We start from the raw sequence: 16580 nt of genomic DNA, 5'->3' as shown, positions 1-16580 counted from the left end.
GATCCAGAAATTTTCATAAGTGGGGGCCCACTGACTGCCTAAGAGGGGGCCCCGCTCCAGTCATGCTTCAGTGATTCCCAATATAATCAACCAAATTTTTTCCACAAAAGGGGGGGCCGGGCCCCCTGCCCCCCCCCCCCTAAATCCGCCTCTGAATATCAAATGGAGAAAATAGTATAGCAAAAAATGGGTCAGACGCGAGGGTTACAAAAATTAAAGTAGATGATCTAAAATTCACGTATTAAAAAAGACATCTCCAAAATATACGCGTTTTCTCCGCTATAAAAAAATATATTAGAAGAAGCCGGAAACAGAGCTGACGTATTAATTTCGATTAACCTTGGTTACTTCGATGAATAATTTTGGTTGGCATCTAAATGTGACAATATACATCACTTACAAATTAACACATCAACCCGACAACCGGTAATGAAAATAATATTTTATTAATTTGATGCGTCTGAAGTGATATTCTAGATTTCCTTCATTAATGAAAACCCCAAAATTTAAAAGCCAAGGATTTATAAAAATCTAAACATTTGATGAGTGTTAAAAAGTTTTATATTTTGTCTGTTACAGGTATCCTTTAATAGGGTCATTTTTTAGCACGTTATGACGTTAAAACTATTGACGCAGTTACTACCAGGTCATCGTTATTTATAGTTATTATATATATATACACTAAATCCTTCGTTAAAGGTAGAAAATCCACCGAGTGGTCAGTTGCATATATAACGTAGATCAATATCCGTAGTTGTGTGTTACCATCTTACAATGGGAACAACGTACAGCCACGAAAAACAAAAAGGTAAACACAAATTTATTTATTGTTTATGATAATATTGTGTACACATGTACATTTTTGTACCTGTACATGTAATGTATGTGTGTGTATCAACGAATTTTAAGTCATTTAGATTTATCACCATGCCGATACAACAGAAACAAATCGACATAACAAAAAGCAAAACAAAGGACATCTTGTAAGCTTAAGCATACGTACATGATGTATGTTTTCAACAATAATACAGAAACTCTTCGAGTCTAATTGTCAAAGATCTGTCAGTCATGATTATGAATTTGAATATACAAAAATTCTAAAATGACAAAATCATAAAGATATATTATGATTAAAGACGACAAATGCGTAGTTGATATATATCACTGTTACACTTCAACACTTAATTATGATGTCATGCTTTAGTTTTTAGTAAAATTTATTAAAAAAAAATGGTATTAAAAACATATTACGATGCAATTTTCTTTTAAAATTTCACATATGATTTCCAACAGTTTTTAGTATCTTTTTTATCGTTATCTTTTATGCCTACTTTCTGAATTTGTTTTTAGAGGGGTGGAAGGACGTCGGGATTTGGCCTTTATTTTTTGCGGGAATTCGTGATTTATACCTATTGGGACTCCGTAAAGACTTTTTTTCTGGGAAATTCGGGATTTAGCGGGTTTTTTTCCCCGGTAATTCGGGATGACAGACCATACTACACCTCCCCCTTTTTTAGCTCACCTTGCCCGAAGGGCCAAATGAGCTTTTCTCATCACTTGGCGTCCGTCGTCCGTCGTCGTCGTCGACGTCGTCCGTCGTCGTTAGCTTTTTACAAAAATCTTCTCCTCTGAAACCACTTGGCCAAATTTAACCAAACTTGGCCACAATCATTATTAGGGTATCTAGTTTAAAAAATGTGTCCAATGACCCCGCCAACCAACAAAGATGGCCGCCATGGCTAAAAATAGAACATAGGGGTAAAATGTAGATTTTGGCTTATATCTCTGAAACTAAAGCATTTAGAGTAAATCTGACAGGGTAAAACTGATTATCAGGTCAAGATCTATCTGCCCTGAAATTTTCAGTCAAATCTGACAACCTGTTGTTGGGTTGCTGCCCCTGAATTGGTAATTTTAAGGAAATTTTGCAGTTTTTGGTTATTATCTTGAATATTATTATAGATAGAGATAAACTGTAAACAGCAATAATGTTCAGCAAAGTAAGATCTACAAATAAGTTGGCATGACCAAAATTGTCAGTCGACCACTTTAGGAGTTATTGCCCTTAATAGTAAATTTTTAACAATTTTTCGTAAATTTTTGTAATCTTTTACAAAAATCTTCTTCTCTGAAACTAATGAGACAAATTTAACCATACTTGACCATGATCATTATTAGGGTATCTAGTTTAAAAAATTTGTCCGATGACCCCGCCTTCCAACCATCATGGCCGACATGGTTAAAAATAGAACATAGGGGTAAAATGCAGTTTTTATACGCCCGTTTACGGGACGTATTATGGTATACCGTTGTCCGTCCGTCTGTCCGTCCGTCCGTCCGTCCGTCGTCAACATGTCGGACATTAACTCAAAAACGCTTTAACCAATATGCATGAAACTTTATTGAATTGTTTATATCTATTGACGTGAGCTCCCTTTCGTTTTTTATAAATTTTAGATTTACCGTTTCCGAGTTTTGGGGTTTTATTCATTAAAAAAGGGGGGATTTTCCAGTTTTCCGACAATAACTCAAGAATGCTTTCACCAACTTGCAAGAAATTTTGGTGAATTGATTATATCTATTGACATGAGCTCCCTTTAGATTTTTATGAATTTTAGATTTTACGTTTCCGAGTTACAGGGTTTTATTCATAAAAAAAGGGGGATTTTCCAGTTTTCTGACAATAACTAAGAAATGCTTTCAGCAGTTCTCATGAAACTTTGGTGAATTGTTTATATCTATTGATGTAAGCTCCCTTTAGAATTTTATAAATTTTAGATTTTACATTTCTGAGTTATTGGGTTTTATTCATTAAAAAAGGGGGGGGGGATTTTCCAGTTTTTCGACAATAACTCAAAAATGCTTTCATCAGTTCTCATGAAACTTTGGTGAATTATTTTAGCTATTGATGTAATCTCCCTATTGATTTTTATGAATTTCAAATATGACATTGAGAAGAAATTGAACTTTATTTGTTTATTTACTTACTAGTAGTATTGCGCAACAGCACAGTGTATTGCACAATAGCAAGAAATCTTTAATTGAATATAAATTCAATTCATATAACCAATTTCAAGTTCTTTGACTACATTTATTCAGAAACCTTTAATATGTCAAATATTTAATTACAATCCAAATTCAGACCTGTATCAAGCTTGAATATTGTGTCCATTTTTGCCCCAACTGTTCAGGGTTGGACCTCTGCGGGCGTATCCAGCTGCGCTTAGCGAAGTAGTTTATTGGTTTATATCTCTGAAACTAAAGCATTTAGAGAAAATCTGACAGGTGGCAAAAACGTTTATCAGATTTAGATTTATCTGCCCTGAAATTTTCAGACGAATCCGACAACCCGTTGTTGGGTTGCTGCCCCTGAGTTATTAATTTTACAAAAATTTTGCAGTTTTTTGTTATTATCTTAGATATCATTATAATATCTAATATCTAATACTATTAATTATGATTTTAACCTTATTTTACAAGATTTCCAAAGCATCAGTAAATACAGGTGAGCGACACAGGCTCTTGAGAGCCTCTAGTTACAATTTTCATAAATTTTGTAAATTTTTGTAAATTTTTACAAAATATTTTCCACTGTAACTGCCGGACCAAGTTCATTATAGATAGAGATAATAGTAAGGTGCAAGAATGTTCAGTAAAGTAAGATTTACAAACACATCACCATCACCAAAACACAATTTTGTCATGAATCCATCTGTGTCCTTTCTTTTTAATATGCACATAGACCAAGGTGAGCGACACAGGCTCTTTAGAGCCTCTAGTTTTAGTTTTTAACTATTTTTTTGTTTACTTTCTCACAATTTTCGGTTTGTTTTTTTTACATAGATTTGTGGTAGCAGGCTATATAGGAGTATTGGGACCAATAATTGTACGCTTTTACATTCTGCTTACATTTTTTTTCGTCCGATTTAAAATGAGAGGCTCTGGCACTTGTTTCTATCCATGGAAAGGTTGGCTATATGGATACTGGACCCTCCCATGGATAGAAACAAGTGCCTTAGTGAATAGGATTGAAATCTTTCAGTTCCTCTTAAAAAATCATTGTGTGCAAACAAAAATTTGTGAAGCCCTTACTGTTTACTAATTATAAGATACCATATTTGGTCCAATCACAAATTCCATTATTTTTATTTTATGTTTACTTGTATAATTTATGCTTTTATATTTGCTTGTGATTGTCAATTGTATGTTTCATGGCAGTCTGTATGTAAAATTTCCATGTTTCATAACATTTAGAACAAATATTACGAATTTGAGAAAATTTATTATATTGATACATGAACAAAAAAATGTTTGTCCAACAAATCAACACTATGTAAATGACGATACTGCCCACTTTCCCTTATTAATGTGTAGGGGCCATAATTTTTTTCTTCGTTCTTGAAGATATTGATTTGATATTTGGTGTATTGTTTTATCATGACATGTTACAGATCAAGTTCGAATTTTGTTCCGGTCTGATAATTTCTGCAGAGTTATGGTCCTTGGACAAAGAAAATTCACTCAAATAATCAGTTTTCCTCACTTTATTTCGTCATGCTTGAAGATATTGATTTTGATAATTAGTATATAGTTTTATCATGACAAGTTACAGATCATGTTCGAATTTTGTTCCAGTCTGATGATTTTATGCAGAGTTATGGTTGTTTGACTTAGAAAATTCACTTAAAAATTCAGCTTTAATAATCAGTTTTCCACACTTTTTTTTCGTCATGCTTGAAGATATTGACTTGATATTTGTAATATAGTTTACGCCATGACAAGTTATTGTAGATCAAGTTAGCGTTTTGTTCCAGTACAATGAATTTTTAACCGGTAGGGGACTATGCATGTATTGCCATGCAATACTCTCAGAATGTTTGTTTAATTTATTATCTTTTTTTTCAGAATGGATACATATAAACAGAGTGTCACGCCAAGAGCAGTATGATTGGTTTAAAACATTAAGGGATGCAACAGATGATGATGTTATACAAATTATGAAATCATCTCCACAAATGATTACTACTGTTATGTTTTTCGGTAAGCCTTATCGTTGTACTCTTTGTCACATGACAGTATCCATGCTATGTTATTCGGTAAGCCTTATCTTTGTACTCTTGTCACATGTCAGTATCCATACTATGATATTTGGTAAGCCTTATCATTGTACTCTTGTCACATGACATTATCCATACTATGTTTTTTTTATGCCCCCGCCGTAACGGAGGGGGCATTAAGTTTTACCCTTGTCCGTCTGTACGTACGTACGTCCGTACGTCCGTACATCCCAAAATTGGTTTTCGTTCTCTTACTTTAGTTTGCCTCTACTAAATGTTATGAAACTTATACACAATGCTTATTAACACAAAACACAGGTCAAGTTTGAATTTTGGTGGCGTCACTTTTACCGTTCTAGAGTTATGCCCCTTTACAAAATGAAAAAATGCAGAATTTTTCGTTTCCGTTCTCTAACTTCAGTTTGCCTCAACCAAATGTTATGAAACTTATACACAATACTTATTACCACAAAACTCAGGTCAAGTACACATTTGGGTAGCGTCACTTTTACAGTTCTTGCGTTATGTCCCTTTATAACGTTATATGCAAGCGGGGGCATCATCTGTGTCCCATGGACACATTCCCCATTTATTCGGTAAGCCTTATCTTTGTACTGTTGTCACATGACAGTATCCATACTTTGTTATTCTGTAAGCCTTATCATTGTACTCTTGTCATTCGGTAGTATCCATACTATGTTATTCGGTAAGTCTTATCTTTGTACTCTTGTCACATGACAGTATCCATAAGTTATGTTATTCGGTAAGCCTTATCATTGTACTCTTGTCTGATGACAGTATCCATACTATTTCATTCGGTAAGCCTGACTGTTATACCCTAGTCACATGACAGTGTTCGTGCATACTATGTTATTCGGTAAGCCTCATCATTGTACTCTAGCCACATGACAGTATCCATGCTATGTTATTCGGTAAATAAAACCTTAGCATTGCACTCTAATCACATGTTGTCTCCATTGTGACCATATTTTGTTTTTCTGTAAGCCTCAGGCCCTCGGCATTGTACACCAGTCACATTACGATATCATATATTATGTGTGTGTTTTTCGGTTAGCCTTAGCAATGTACAATATCCATACTAGTATTATGTTTTCGGTAAATCTTAGCATTATACTGTACTCACATGACGCTATCCATACTATGCTTTTCGTCTAGCCTATGCATTGTACTCTAGTCACATTACAGTATCATATCAGGACTGAGGTGCGGATTCAGGCGGCACCCCTTAAAAACGAAAACATGTAATGAAGGTCAAATTACAGCCAATGTGGGGTCAAAGTAAGGTCCTGTAATGCTAATTCTCAGGAGCCCCAACTCCACCCATCACCTAACATTAAATCTTGGATTCGCGCACGCATATATCCTCTTCTTTGTAACGAAATATTTTTGTATATATAAATTATTAGTATATTGCAATCAAATTTATCTAACAACATTATTTGGTTGTTGTTTTAAATCAGAATAATTCGATTCACTTCATATTTCATCAGGGGCTGTCATGATTTTAATATTAACAGCAATTAATATCATATTCTTCAGCTTTGTAATAGATTCTTAAAAATGAATTTGATGCACTCAGTATCAGGGGTGCATGCCCATAGACATTTTATAATCTTTACAGAACCAGTCGCTACTTTGAAACCTTATTTCGTTTAAAATTAAAAACAATTTATATAACAATGTTAGCTTAAATTATGTTAAAAACCATGTATGCCTATGTTATAGAAATTTTGAACTAGTGGGTAAATGTATCTCCCAGATTTTGTTTCCTAGTATATAATTAAGTCAAATTGAATGTTCAGAATTTGACTATAAGATTAAGTGCTAGGCATATTTTTTCTAAGCAAATGAGTCAAGGGCCTTTTTATGTGTCTGGCGTACCTATTCTGCATGTAAGAACAGTAGTCAGTACTACTTACTTCTCTGGTAACATTCAAAATGTGGACTTTTTTTTTGTTTATCTTGGAAGCAAAGTACGGGGACTTTTAACCTACAGAAATCAACCTCTATGAAAATTGTTCAGCTAGTGAAAGCAATTATAAAAATAATTTAAGAAAATAGAAAATTCAAGTGTCATAGCCATACAAGTCAGTGATATCGATTGTGTTAGGAAAAGAAGTCCCTTTTTATTTTAGATTCGTACTACATGTATAAATATTTGAATAATAATAATGAATTGATACTCAAATTTCTAAGTTTTAAGTTACATCATTAATTTCACTATTAAAATAAGCACTGGCATTCTTCTGGGACTTGCATTGTAATACTAATAGAAGCGTATTTTCATCTTGAGTGTAGTTTCCTTTTTGGCAAAACAAACGGCCTAATTTATGACAAAACAATTTACGAAAAACAGATATGACAGACATGAACCAACGACAACCACGGAACTACAGGCTCCTGACTTGGGACAGACACAATCATAAAGAATATGGCGGGTTAAACATGTTTCTGAGTGCTCAACCCTCCCCTAGCCAGGGACAGTGGTGTTACAGCACAACATAAGAACAAACTATAAAAATCAATTGAAAAGGGCTTAACTCATCAGATCGATACATAATTGAAAAACATCTAACACAACACAGACCGTACGTGGAAGGGTATTTATACATCCCTAACAACAAACAGACACAAAGTACAGATCTGCGAGAGTACTCGCAGTTACTGACAGCTAGTTCAAAGTATACTAGCATGGAATATTTTTCATAAAGCAACTAACAACTGTAACTGTTAAAAGCAGTAATTATAAAATGAATAAATATTTAACAAAAACAGTTGAACTGAGAGGTGACTTTCAAACGGTTTTGCTTGATTGGTGTAAAACTTTCATTTCATACCATGGCCATTGCGTACAAAAAATTACAATTTCGTACCAGAATAAATCCATTTCTTACCATGCGCAAAATACTATTAGGTACCATTTAGGCCAACTGCATGCATACCATTTCGGACTAGATATACTAAACACATATGTGTAACAGTTATTTCGTATCAAATTTCTTGTTAATCCTTGAAATTTTGTACCAACATTATTTTGGTTATGATAAACAAATTTAATTTTAAAAATAGGAACGAAATTACAAAGGTATGCCCTATCCTCGACCTTTGGTCGATTGTGAATGATACAATTTGTATTATATGTCTCTGGCTCAAATAAACATAAATGTTCAATATTTAATGATCCATTCAACTAGGTAAGGCATTTTATGAAACATTTTAAGACGATTTACAATTTAATGTTAATATTTTATTTTTTATTATAGAGCTACATGTATTGACCTATTGTCGATTTTATTTCGCAGCAAAAAGACAGATTAAAAGTCTTATTAAGCTTTATTCGTGGGCAGGGTTTATCTTTGATTGATTGATCAGCTTTGATCATACGAGGTTAATTATCAAAGACAGAAATAATTATCTGCATCTGCTTTTATAGTAAAGGGAAGTTTTAGTTTGTTCTTATGTTTTGACGTTGCACAGCTGTCCCATGATATGAGAAGAGTTGAGCGCTCACAAACATGTTTTGACTTTTCAACTCTTTACACTACACTTCCACACAATCTTATCAAACAAAAGTTTTCCTATACAATAAAATGGTCGTTTGGTAAATCTGAATGCAAATATATTTGCTGCAACTCATTTAAAGCCTTCTTCTCTAACTAGAAAGGTAAATATGCTAGATATACTTACTGGAGGTGTGATGAGATTATTAAAGCACTTAATTTTCTCCTTGATAATATTTATGAACGTTTCGGCAATAAAGTGTATCGACAGGTTGTAGGTATTCCTATGGGCACCAATTGCGCCCCTTTAATAGCAGACTTGTTCTTGTACTGTTATGAATCACAGTTCATGGCCAAACTCAGTAAAGACCCGTCTAAATTGCATGTAATTGATAAATATATGGAACGAACTTATGTACAATGTACATCTGAATCTTCCATCAGGTACTAGTTTATGAAATAGATGATACATAATTTTTATGGAAGAAAATGACTATAATTCGATTGATGTCGCATCTCAGTTCGATAATACTATACATATAACAATTCTAAATGTTCAAGTAATGGCGACCCAAAGTTAAAACGTATACATATACATGTAGGTATTACCTCTAATTGTTACTGTACAATGTAGTGTAAGTATTACATCAATAGCAAAATTTATCCTTTAAACTTCTCAATCCGTATTTATTTTCAGATATATATGTAAAAGATCACAAGCCATGTGATTGTTCATTTGAGTTGGAAAACTGCGTTTTACCAAAGAACAGTGAACCGAACGACAATATTAAAAATCGTCTGGAAAAGTCTGTGGCTACAGGTGTATGTCCGCACATACTTTTGGAAGAAAACAAACCAGATATGAATGTTCTGGAAGTATCAGATGAGGAGTTAGATGCAGTATTCGATAATTACGCGACAGATAGCATGGAAAATACACCGACATCAAACCGACAAGGCTTCGGTTATGGATTTTACTGGATACATCTTGCAGTAATATATAAAAGGACAAAAGTTATTCGAGATATGCTTCCGGTTTTAGCAGAATATGTTTTCCCGTCCTTTGTATGGTATACCTTACAAAATGGATTTTCTCCCTTATATCTTGCTCTTCTCGCAGAAGACGAAGAAATATCCTCGCTACTTAGCAAATACAATCCAAAATTTCTACAAGATAAACTTCGACAAAAGTTCTTCCATATTAATCCGATACAGTGTAATACTGTTCCGATGATTTTCAGAATTGCTAGTTTAGATAAAGTAGCAGCATTACAAACTTTCATCAATATAGATCGTACAAAAAACCGTCAATTATTAAAAGCAGCACTTAAAGGGGCGTTTTCTACTCATGCAACGTCATGTATTTTGTTTTTAATGGAGAAAGGAGTTAAACTTGATTCTGCCACATTAAAAGCAGAGATAAACAGCGCTGTGTTTCGAGGGGATGCCGAGACGCTAGACGTCTTGCTGAAGTATCACAAGTTTAAAGTCACGTCGCTTCAGGTGAAGTTAGCCGTGAAAAAAGGTAAGATTAACTTCTGTCATTTGGTCTCTGGTGGAAAGTTGTCTCATTGGCAATCATACCATATCTTCTTATTTTTATACGACCGCAAAAATTGAAAATTTTTTGGTCGTATATTGGTATGACGTTGGCGTCGTCGTCGTCGTCGTCGTCCGGCGTCGTCCGAAGACACATTGGTTTTCGCACTCTAACTTTAGTTTAAGTGAATGGATCTCCATGAAATTTTACCATAAGGTTCAATACCACGAAAGGAAGGTTGGGATTGATTTTGGGGGTTATGGTACCAACAGTTAAGGAATTAGGGGCCAAAAAGGGGCCAAAAATAAGCATTTTTGTAACTTCCAGACAATAACTTGTGTATAAGTGTATGGATCTCTCTGACATTGTACCACAAGGTTCCATATCACAAAGGGAAGGCTGTAATTGATTTTGGGGGTAATTGCCTCAAAATTTTAGGAATTAGGGGCCAAAAAAGGGGCAAAAAACAAGCATTTTTCTAGTTTCATGACAATAACTTGTGTGTAAGTGTTTGGATATTTCTGAAATTGTACTACAAGGTTCCATATCACAAAGGGAAAGCTGGAATTGAGTTTGGGGGTAATTGCCCGAAACGTTTAGGAATTGGGGGCCAAAAAGGGGCCAAAAATAAGCATTTTTCTAGTTTCCAGACAATAACTTGTGTTCAAGTGTATGGATCTCTCTGAAATTGTACTGCAAGGTACCATACCACAAAGGGAAGGCTGGGATTGAGTTTGTGGGTGATGAATCATAAGGGGGTTCAAAAAATTTGGGGGGGGGGATTTTTTTTTTTTTCTTTTTTTTTCTTTTTTTCATTTTTTTTTTCTTTTAAAATTTTCCATTTTAAGTTGGTTATTTCTGATTAATATTTAAAAGCAAATAATAATGATATGGTAGGAGATACACACCAAACAGGATGTGTAAATTATTATATAATAAGTATTGTGCAATAGCAAGAAATTTTCAATTGCACAGTATTGCACAATTGCAAGAAATCTTCAATTGCACAGTATTGCGCAATAGCAAGAAATCTTCAATTGCACAGTATTGCGCAATAGCAAGAAATATCCAATAGCACAATATTGCGCAATAGCAAGAAATTGTCAATTGTACAGTATTGCACAATAGCAAGAAATATTCAATTGCACAGTATTGTGCAAAAGAAGATACTTCGTATAAATTGCTTATTTCTTGATCAATTTCAATGGGGTTTTATTCTTGAATTCTTGGGGTTCTTTAATATGCTGAATCTAACCGTGTATTAAGTTTTTGGATTTTGGGCCCCGTTTTTAAATTGGTCCACATTGAGGTCCAAAGGGTCCAAAATTTAACTTTGTTTGATTTCATCAAAAATTGAATTATTAGGGTTCTTTGATATGCCGAATCTAACCGTGTATTTAGATTCTTAATTTTTGGTTCCGTTTTCAAATTGGTCTACATTAAGGTCAAAAGGGTCCAAAATTAAACTTAGTTTGATTTTAAAAAAAAATTGAATTTTTAGGGTTCTTTGATATGCTGAATCTAAACATGTATTTAGATTTTTGATTATGGGCCCAGTTTTCAAGTTGGTCCAAATCGGGGTCCAAAATTAAACTTTGTTTGATTTCAACAAAAATTGAATATATGGGGTTCTTTGATATGCTGAATCTAACCATGTATTTAGATTTTTGATTTTTGGGCCCCGTTATCAACCTTGTCCACATTGAGGTCAAAAGGGTCCAAAATTAAACTTTGTTTGATTTCATCAAAAATTGAATTATTGGGGTTCTTTGATATGCTGAATCTAACCATGTATTTAGATTTTTTATTTGTGGACCCGCTATCAAATTGGTTCATATTGAGGTGAAAAGGGTCCAAAATTAAACTTTGTTTGATTTCATCAAAAATTGAATTATTGGGGTTCTTTGATATGCCAAATCTAACCGTGTATTTAGATTTTTAATTTTGGGTCCCGTTTTTAAATTGGTGTACATTAAGGTCCAAAGGGTCCAAAATTAAACTTAGTTTGATTTTAACAAAAATTGAATTCTAGGGGTTCTTTGATATGCTGAATCTAAACATGTGTTTAGATTTTTGATTATGGGCCCAGTTTTCAAGTTGGTCCAAGTTGGGGTCCAAAATTAAACTTTGTTTGATTTCAACAAAAATTGAATATATGGGGTTCTTTGATATGCTGAATCTAAACATGTATTTAGATTTTAGATTTTTGGCTTAGTTTTCAAGTTGGTCCAAATTGGGTCCAAAATTAAACTTTGTTTGATTTCAAAAAAAATTGAATTTATGGGGTTCTTTGATATGCTGAATCTTACCATGTATTTAGATTTTTTATTTGTGGGCCCGCTATCAAATTGGTTCATATTGAGGTCAAAAGGGTCCAAAATTAAACTTTGTTTGATTTCATCAAAAATTTAATTATTGGGGTTCTTTGATATGCCAAATCTAACCGTGTATTTAGATTTTTAATTTTGGGTCCCGTTTTTTAAATTGGTCTACATTAAGGTCCAAAGGGTCCAAAATTAAACTTAGTTTGATTTTAACAAAAATTGAATTTTTGGGGTTCTTTGATATGCTGAATCTAAACATGTGTTTAGATTTTTGATTATGGGACCAGTTTTCAAGTTGGTCCAAGTTGGGGTCCAAAATTAAACTTTGTTTGATTTCAACAAAAATTGAATATATGGGGTTCTTTGATATGCTGAATCTAAACATGTATTTAGATTTTAGGTTTTTGGCCCAGTTTTCAAGTTGGTCCAAATTGGGGTCCAAAATTAAACTTTGTTTGATTTCAACAAAAATTGAATATATGGGGTTCTTTGATATGCTGAATCTTACCATGTATTTAGATTTTTTATTTTGTGGGCCCGCTATCAAATTGGTTCATATTGAGGTCAAAAGGGTCCAAAATTAAACTTTGTTTGATTTCATCAAAAATTGAATTATTGGGGTTCTTTGATATGCCAAATCTAACCGTGTTTTTAGATTTTTAATTTTGGGTCCCGTTTTTTAAATTGGTCTACATTAAGGTCCAAAGGGTCCAAAATTAAACTTAGTTTGATTTTAACAAAAATTGAATTCTTGGGGTACTTTGATATGCTGAATCTAAACATGTGTTTAGATTTTTGATTATGGGACCAGTTTTCAAGTTTGTCCAAGTTGGGGTCCAAAATTAAACTTTGTTTGATTTCAACAAAAATTGAATATATGGGGTTCTTTGATATGCTGAATCTAGCCATGTATTTTGATTTTGGACATTGGACCATAATAGGTAAATTAAAAAAATTGAAGTTCTTAGACCACATTCTTTCTGTGTCAGAAACCTATGCTGTGTCAAATATTTAATCACAATCCAAATTCAGAGCTGTATCAAGCTTGAATGTTGTGTCCATACTTGCCCCAACTGTTCAGGGTTCGACCTCTACGGTCGTATCAAGCTGCGCCCAGCGAAGCATTTTATTATAAGACATTATTATATATCAGAGGGTCTAAATTTATATATTCTTTAATAATTTAGTCCATGTTTCCATGTTTATGCAATCTGGTCTGTATTCGTGTGTGCGTAGTAATCTTGCATGATACATATATAGGAGGAACATTAGATGTGGTTTCTGAGTTCATATAAAAAGGGGGATTTTCGAGTTTTCTGACTATAACTATAAAATATTTGGAACAATTTTCACGGTGAATTGTTTATATATAATGACATAATTTCCATTTCGATTTCTAAAAAAATCTGATTTTATGTTTTGGAGTATTGAGACTTAATTCATAAAAAAAGGATGGTTTTTCCAGTATTTTGGATGTATAAACGTTAGGAGCTGAATGACAAAAAAATAGATATAAAAAGAATAGCCCAATTCAGATAAGGTCAATTTTGCCTTAAGGAGAAACGTAAGGAGAATGACCACATTCATGTAAGGTCAACTATGTGGATATGATTATTAGTCCCCTATACCGACGAAGTCGAAGTAGACTTTAGGTTTGCACTCAGTCTGTTTGTCTGTCTGTCTGTCCATCGGTCAGTCCGGCAAATCAGTTTTCCACACTTTTTTTCTTCATTCTTGAAGATATTGATTTGAAATTTGGTATATAGTTTTATCATGAAAAGTTACAGATCATGTTTGAATTATGTTATGGTCTGATGATTTTGTGCAGAGTTATGGTCCTTGGACTTGATAGTTGCTATATAGTTTAGACCGTGAAAAGTTATAGATCAAGTTAGCATTTTGTTCCAGTACAATGGATTCTTAACCGGTAGGGGACTATGTATTGCCATGCAATACTCTCAGAATGCTTGTTAGTAATGGTATGACAACTGTCCTGTAAGATTTCTTCGGGCCATTTTATTATATGACAGAGATTTAAGAAAAGAGAATTGTTCCCTTAAGTAGTTTATTTATGTGACTTTTTTCAAATCAGTCGCTTGTATCTGCTTTAGAGATACATTTTTGTACTAGTAGTAAAACGAAAGACAGAAAAACGTCGGAATTATGATAACGCAAACAAATGCAAGCAAATATTTACATTGTATATATGTCAAATAGATTTAAAATTTAGTAATTTTCTGAAATATATACGTCATGTGTTTTTGATGAGCTTTTATATTAAATGCCCTTTTAAAACAAAAATATACATTTGTAGTTAAAATCTGGTTACATGTACATTGTTGGATAAGTGAAAAACTTTATTTGTCTTTACTTTTCAGGTAAAATTGATGTAATCAAAACTATACTGGATTACTTACCGCGACTTCATCCAAATTCCAGGGATTACAAGGAATTTTCAGAATGTATTATAGACGCAGTACTGAATAATTCTAGTCCAATATTACAGTTACTTATACAGAAAAACTTTGATGTGAACGCATGTTTAAAAAACCTAAGTGCTCTAAAATGGGCTGAGATTTTCGAATATAAAGATATAGAACATCTACTTACTGAATCTGGTTCCCACAGCTTTTTTGAAGATCAGTCTGAAACAATCAGCGTTTTTAATTCAGTTTTGAATATTAATCAGCGTAATGATCATATGATACGGCGATTACTAGAAATTGGACATGACGTGAATGACGCCAGTGATGGAACACCTCCTTTTTACACAACAATGCGCCTGCGTCGATACGATTTAATGCACGAAATTTTGTTATGCGGTGCCGACCCTTATATGCAACCAGAAACTTGGAAGTATTTCTTGATAAGACAGGAGACGGCAGAAAATTGGAGGTTAATGCTACATGTATTTGTTAGAGCTAACGCCAGTTTAAGCATTGACACTAAAATGACTCTGCTACAGTATATCTGTGATCGCGGCGCTAGCCACTTGTTCAGGAAGGATGACCTTATTCTCATAATAGTATTGAGCGCTCATACCATAACCGAAAACGACAAGATACTTTTGAGGGAATATCGACATAAATGGAGCGATAATTTAAAGTCTAAAATAGACGATTACTTCCAGAAACCTTTAACACTGCAGATCATGTGTAGAAATTCGATAAGGAAACAATTCGGACAGAACCTTCATAGGTTTATACAAATAAATAGAGATAATCTACCAACAAAATTTGTGAGCTTTTTGGAATGCAGTGATGTGTTGGAACTATTTTTTACAGACCATGACAGAAAAAAATTTGATACTCAGTGAACATTAAATTAAAAATTATGGAGTTGAAGGATAATACGTAAAGTGTATCTATCTTGAATTGTAAGAGATCAATACAGTTTGCTCTGCAAGTCATATGAAACAAGTTTCTGGTGATAATAAGGTTTAGGAATTTATTGAACCAATGCATGCATATATACACTTAACCAAGTCCTCTGTGCACGTTTTCGTTACATTTATTACGAATACATCATGATAACGTAAAATCAACAAAAAATATCCATTCGGTGATTGTTGATCAAAGACTCGGCTTTTGGTGCCGAAATTTACCAATCGTGATTTAGAACAATGATTACAGAATCATTGAGCACGTGAAAAATAAAAAAGAAATGACAGAGCAATGTTTATTTGTTGTTTTTTTTATATATTTTCCGTGCGTTTCCATTTCTTAATTAAACTTTGTCAAAACAGTTGTTATATGATTTGATATATTAACATTTTCTTTTCAAAAGCAATTAACACTATCTACTTTCCACGTGTGTTTACTTTTTCTTTCATAACGTTTTCCCTTGCACTTGCGCTGTGAGGTCGCCGAAGTTCTAACAAGAGGCCTCATGATAAAGGTCACTACATACGGAAAAGCTGTCAGTGAATTAGTATAAGAGTACAGGAAGACAGTAAATTAATAATAACAGTACATTTCTGAAGATTTGGATATGATAAAGGATTTTCTTTTAAAAAAAAGTCTATGTAAATGTGTAAAACTAACTTAAGCCATTCAAGTATACGAAACAAATCTTTTTGCCCCCGCCGTAGCGGAGGGGGCATAACGTTTTACCCTTGTCCGTCTGTACGTTTGTCCGT

General features: G+C 33.5%; 1 protein-coding gene across 1 annotated transcript; it reads left to right on the top strand.

Moving 5' to 3' along the window:
- The first annotated feature begins 629 nt into the window (after positions 1-629).
- LOC127707683 (uncharacterized) lies at positions 630-16249 on the top strand. The gene is made up of 4 exons (XM_052212343.1): positions 630-808; positions 4906-5040; positions 9276-10103; positions 14821-16249. Exons 1-4 carry the CDS (start codon positions 775-777, stop codon positions 15756-15758), a joined length of 1935 nt encoding a protein of 644 aa, XP_052068303.1. The 5' UTR covers positions 630-774; the 3' UTR covers positions 15759-16249.
- Positions 16250-16580: the final 331 nt, after the last annotated feature.

This window comes from Mytilus californianus, unplaced genomic scaffold (assembly GCF_021869535.1).
Source record: "Mytilus californianus isolate M0D057914Y unplaced genomic scaffold, xbMytCali1.0.p SCAF_7, whole genome shotgun sequence".
In the NCBI taxonomy this organism is placed as follows: Eukaryota; Metazoa; Mollusca; class Bivalvia; order Mytilida; family Mytilidae; genus Mytilus; species Mytilus californianus.
This window is presented reverse-complemented; position numbering and strand designations above follow the sequence as displayed.

What these genes read in the sequence shown, in the direction of transcription:
- LOC127707683 (XM_052212343.1), top strand. Translation starts at nt 775, where the DNA reads ATGGGAACAACGTACAGCCACGAAAAACAAAAAG. An exon ending in CAGCCACGAAAAACAAAAAG is followed by an intron (nt 809 to 4,905) that starts GTAAACACAAAT and finishes CTTTTTTTTCAG; the next exon opens with AATGGATACATATAAACAGA. An exon ending in GAAGTTAGCCGTGAAAAAAG is followed by an intron (nt 10,104 to 14,820) that starts GTAAGATTAACT and finishes TTTACTTTTCAG; the next exon opens with GTAAAATTGATGTAATCAAA.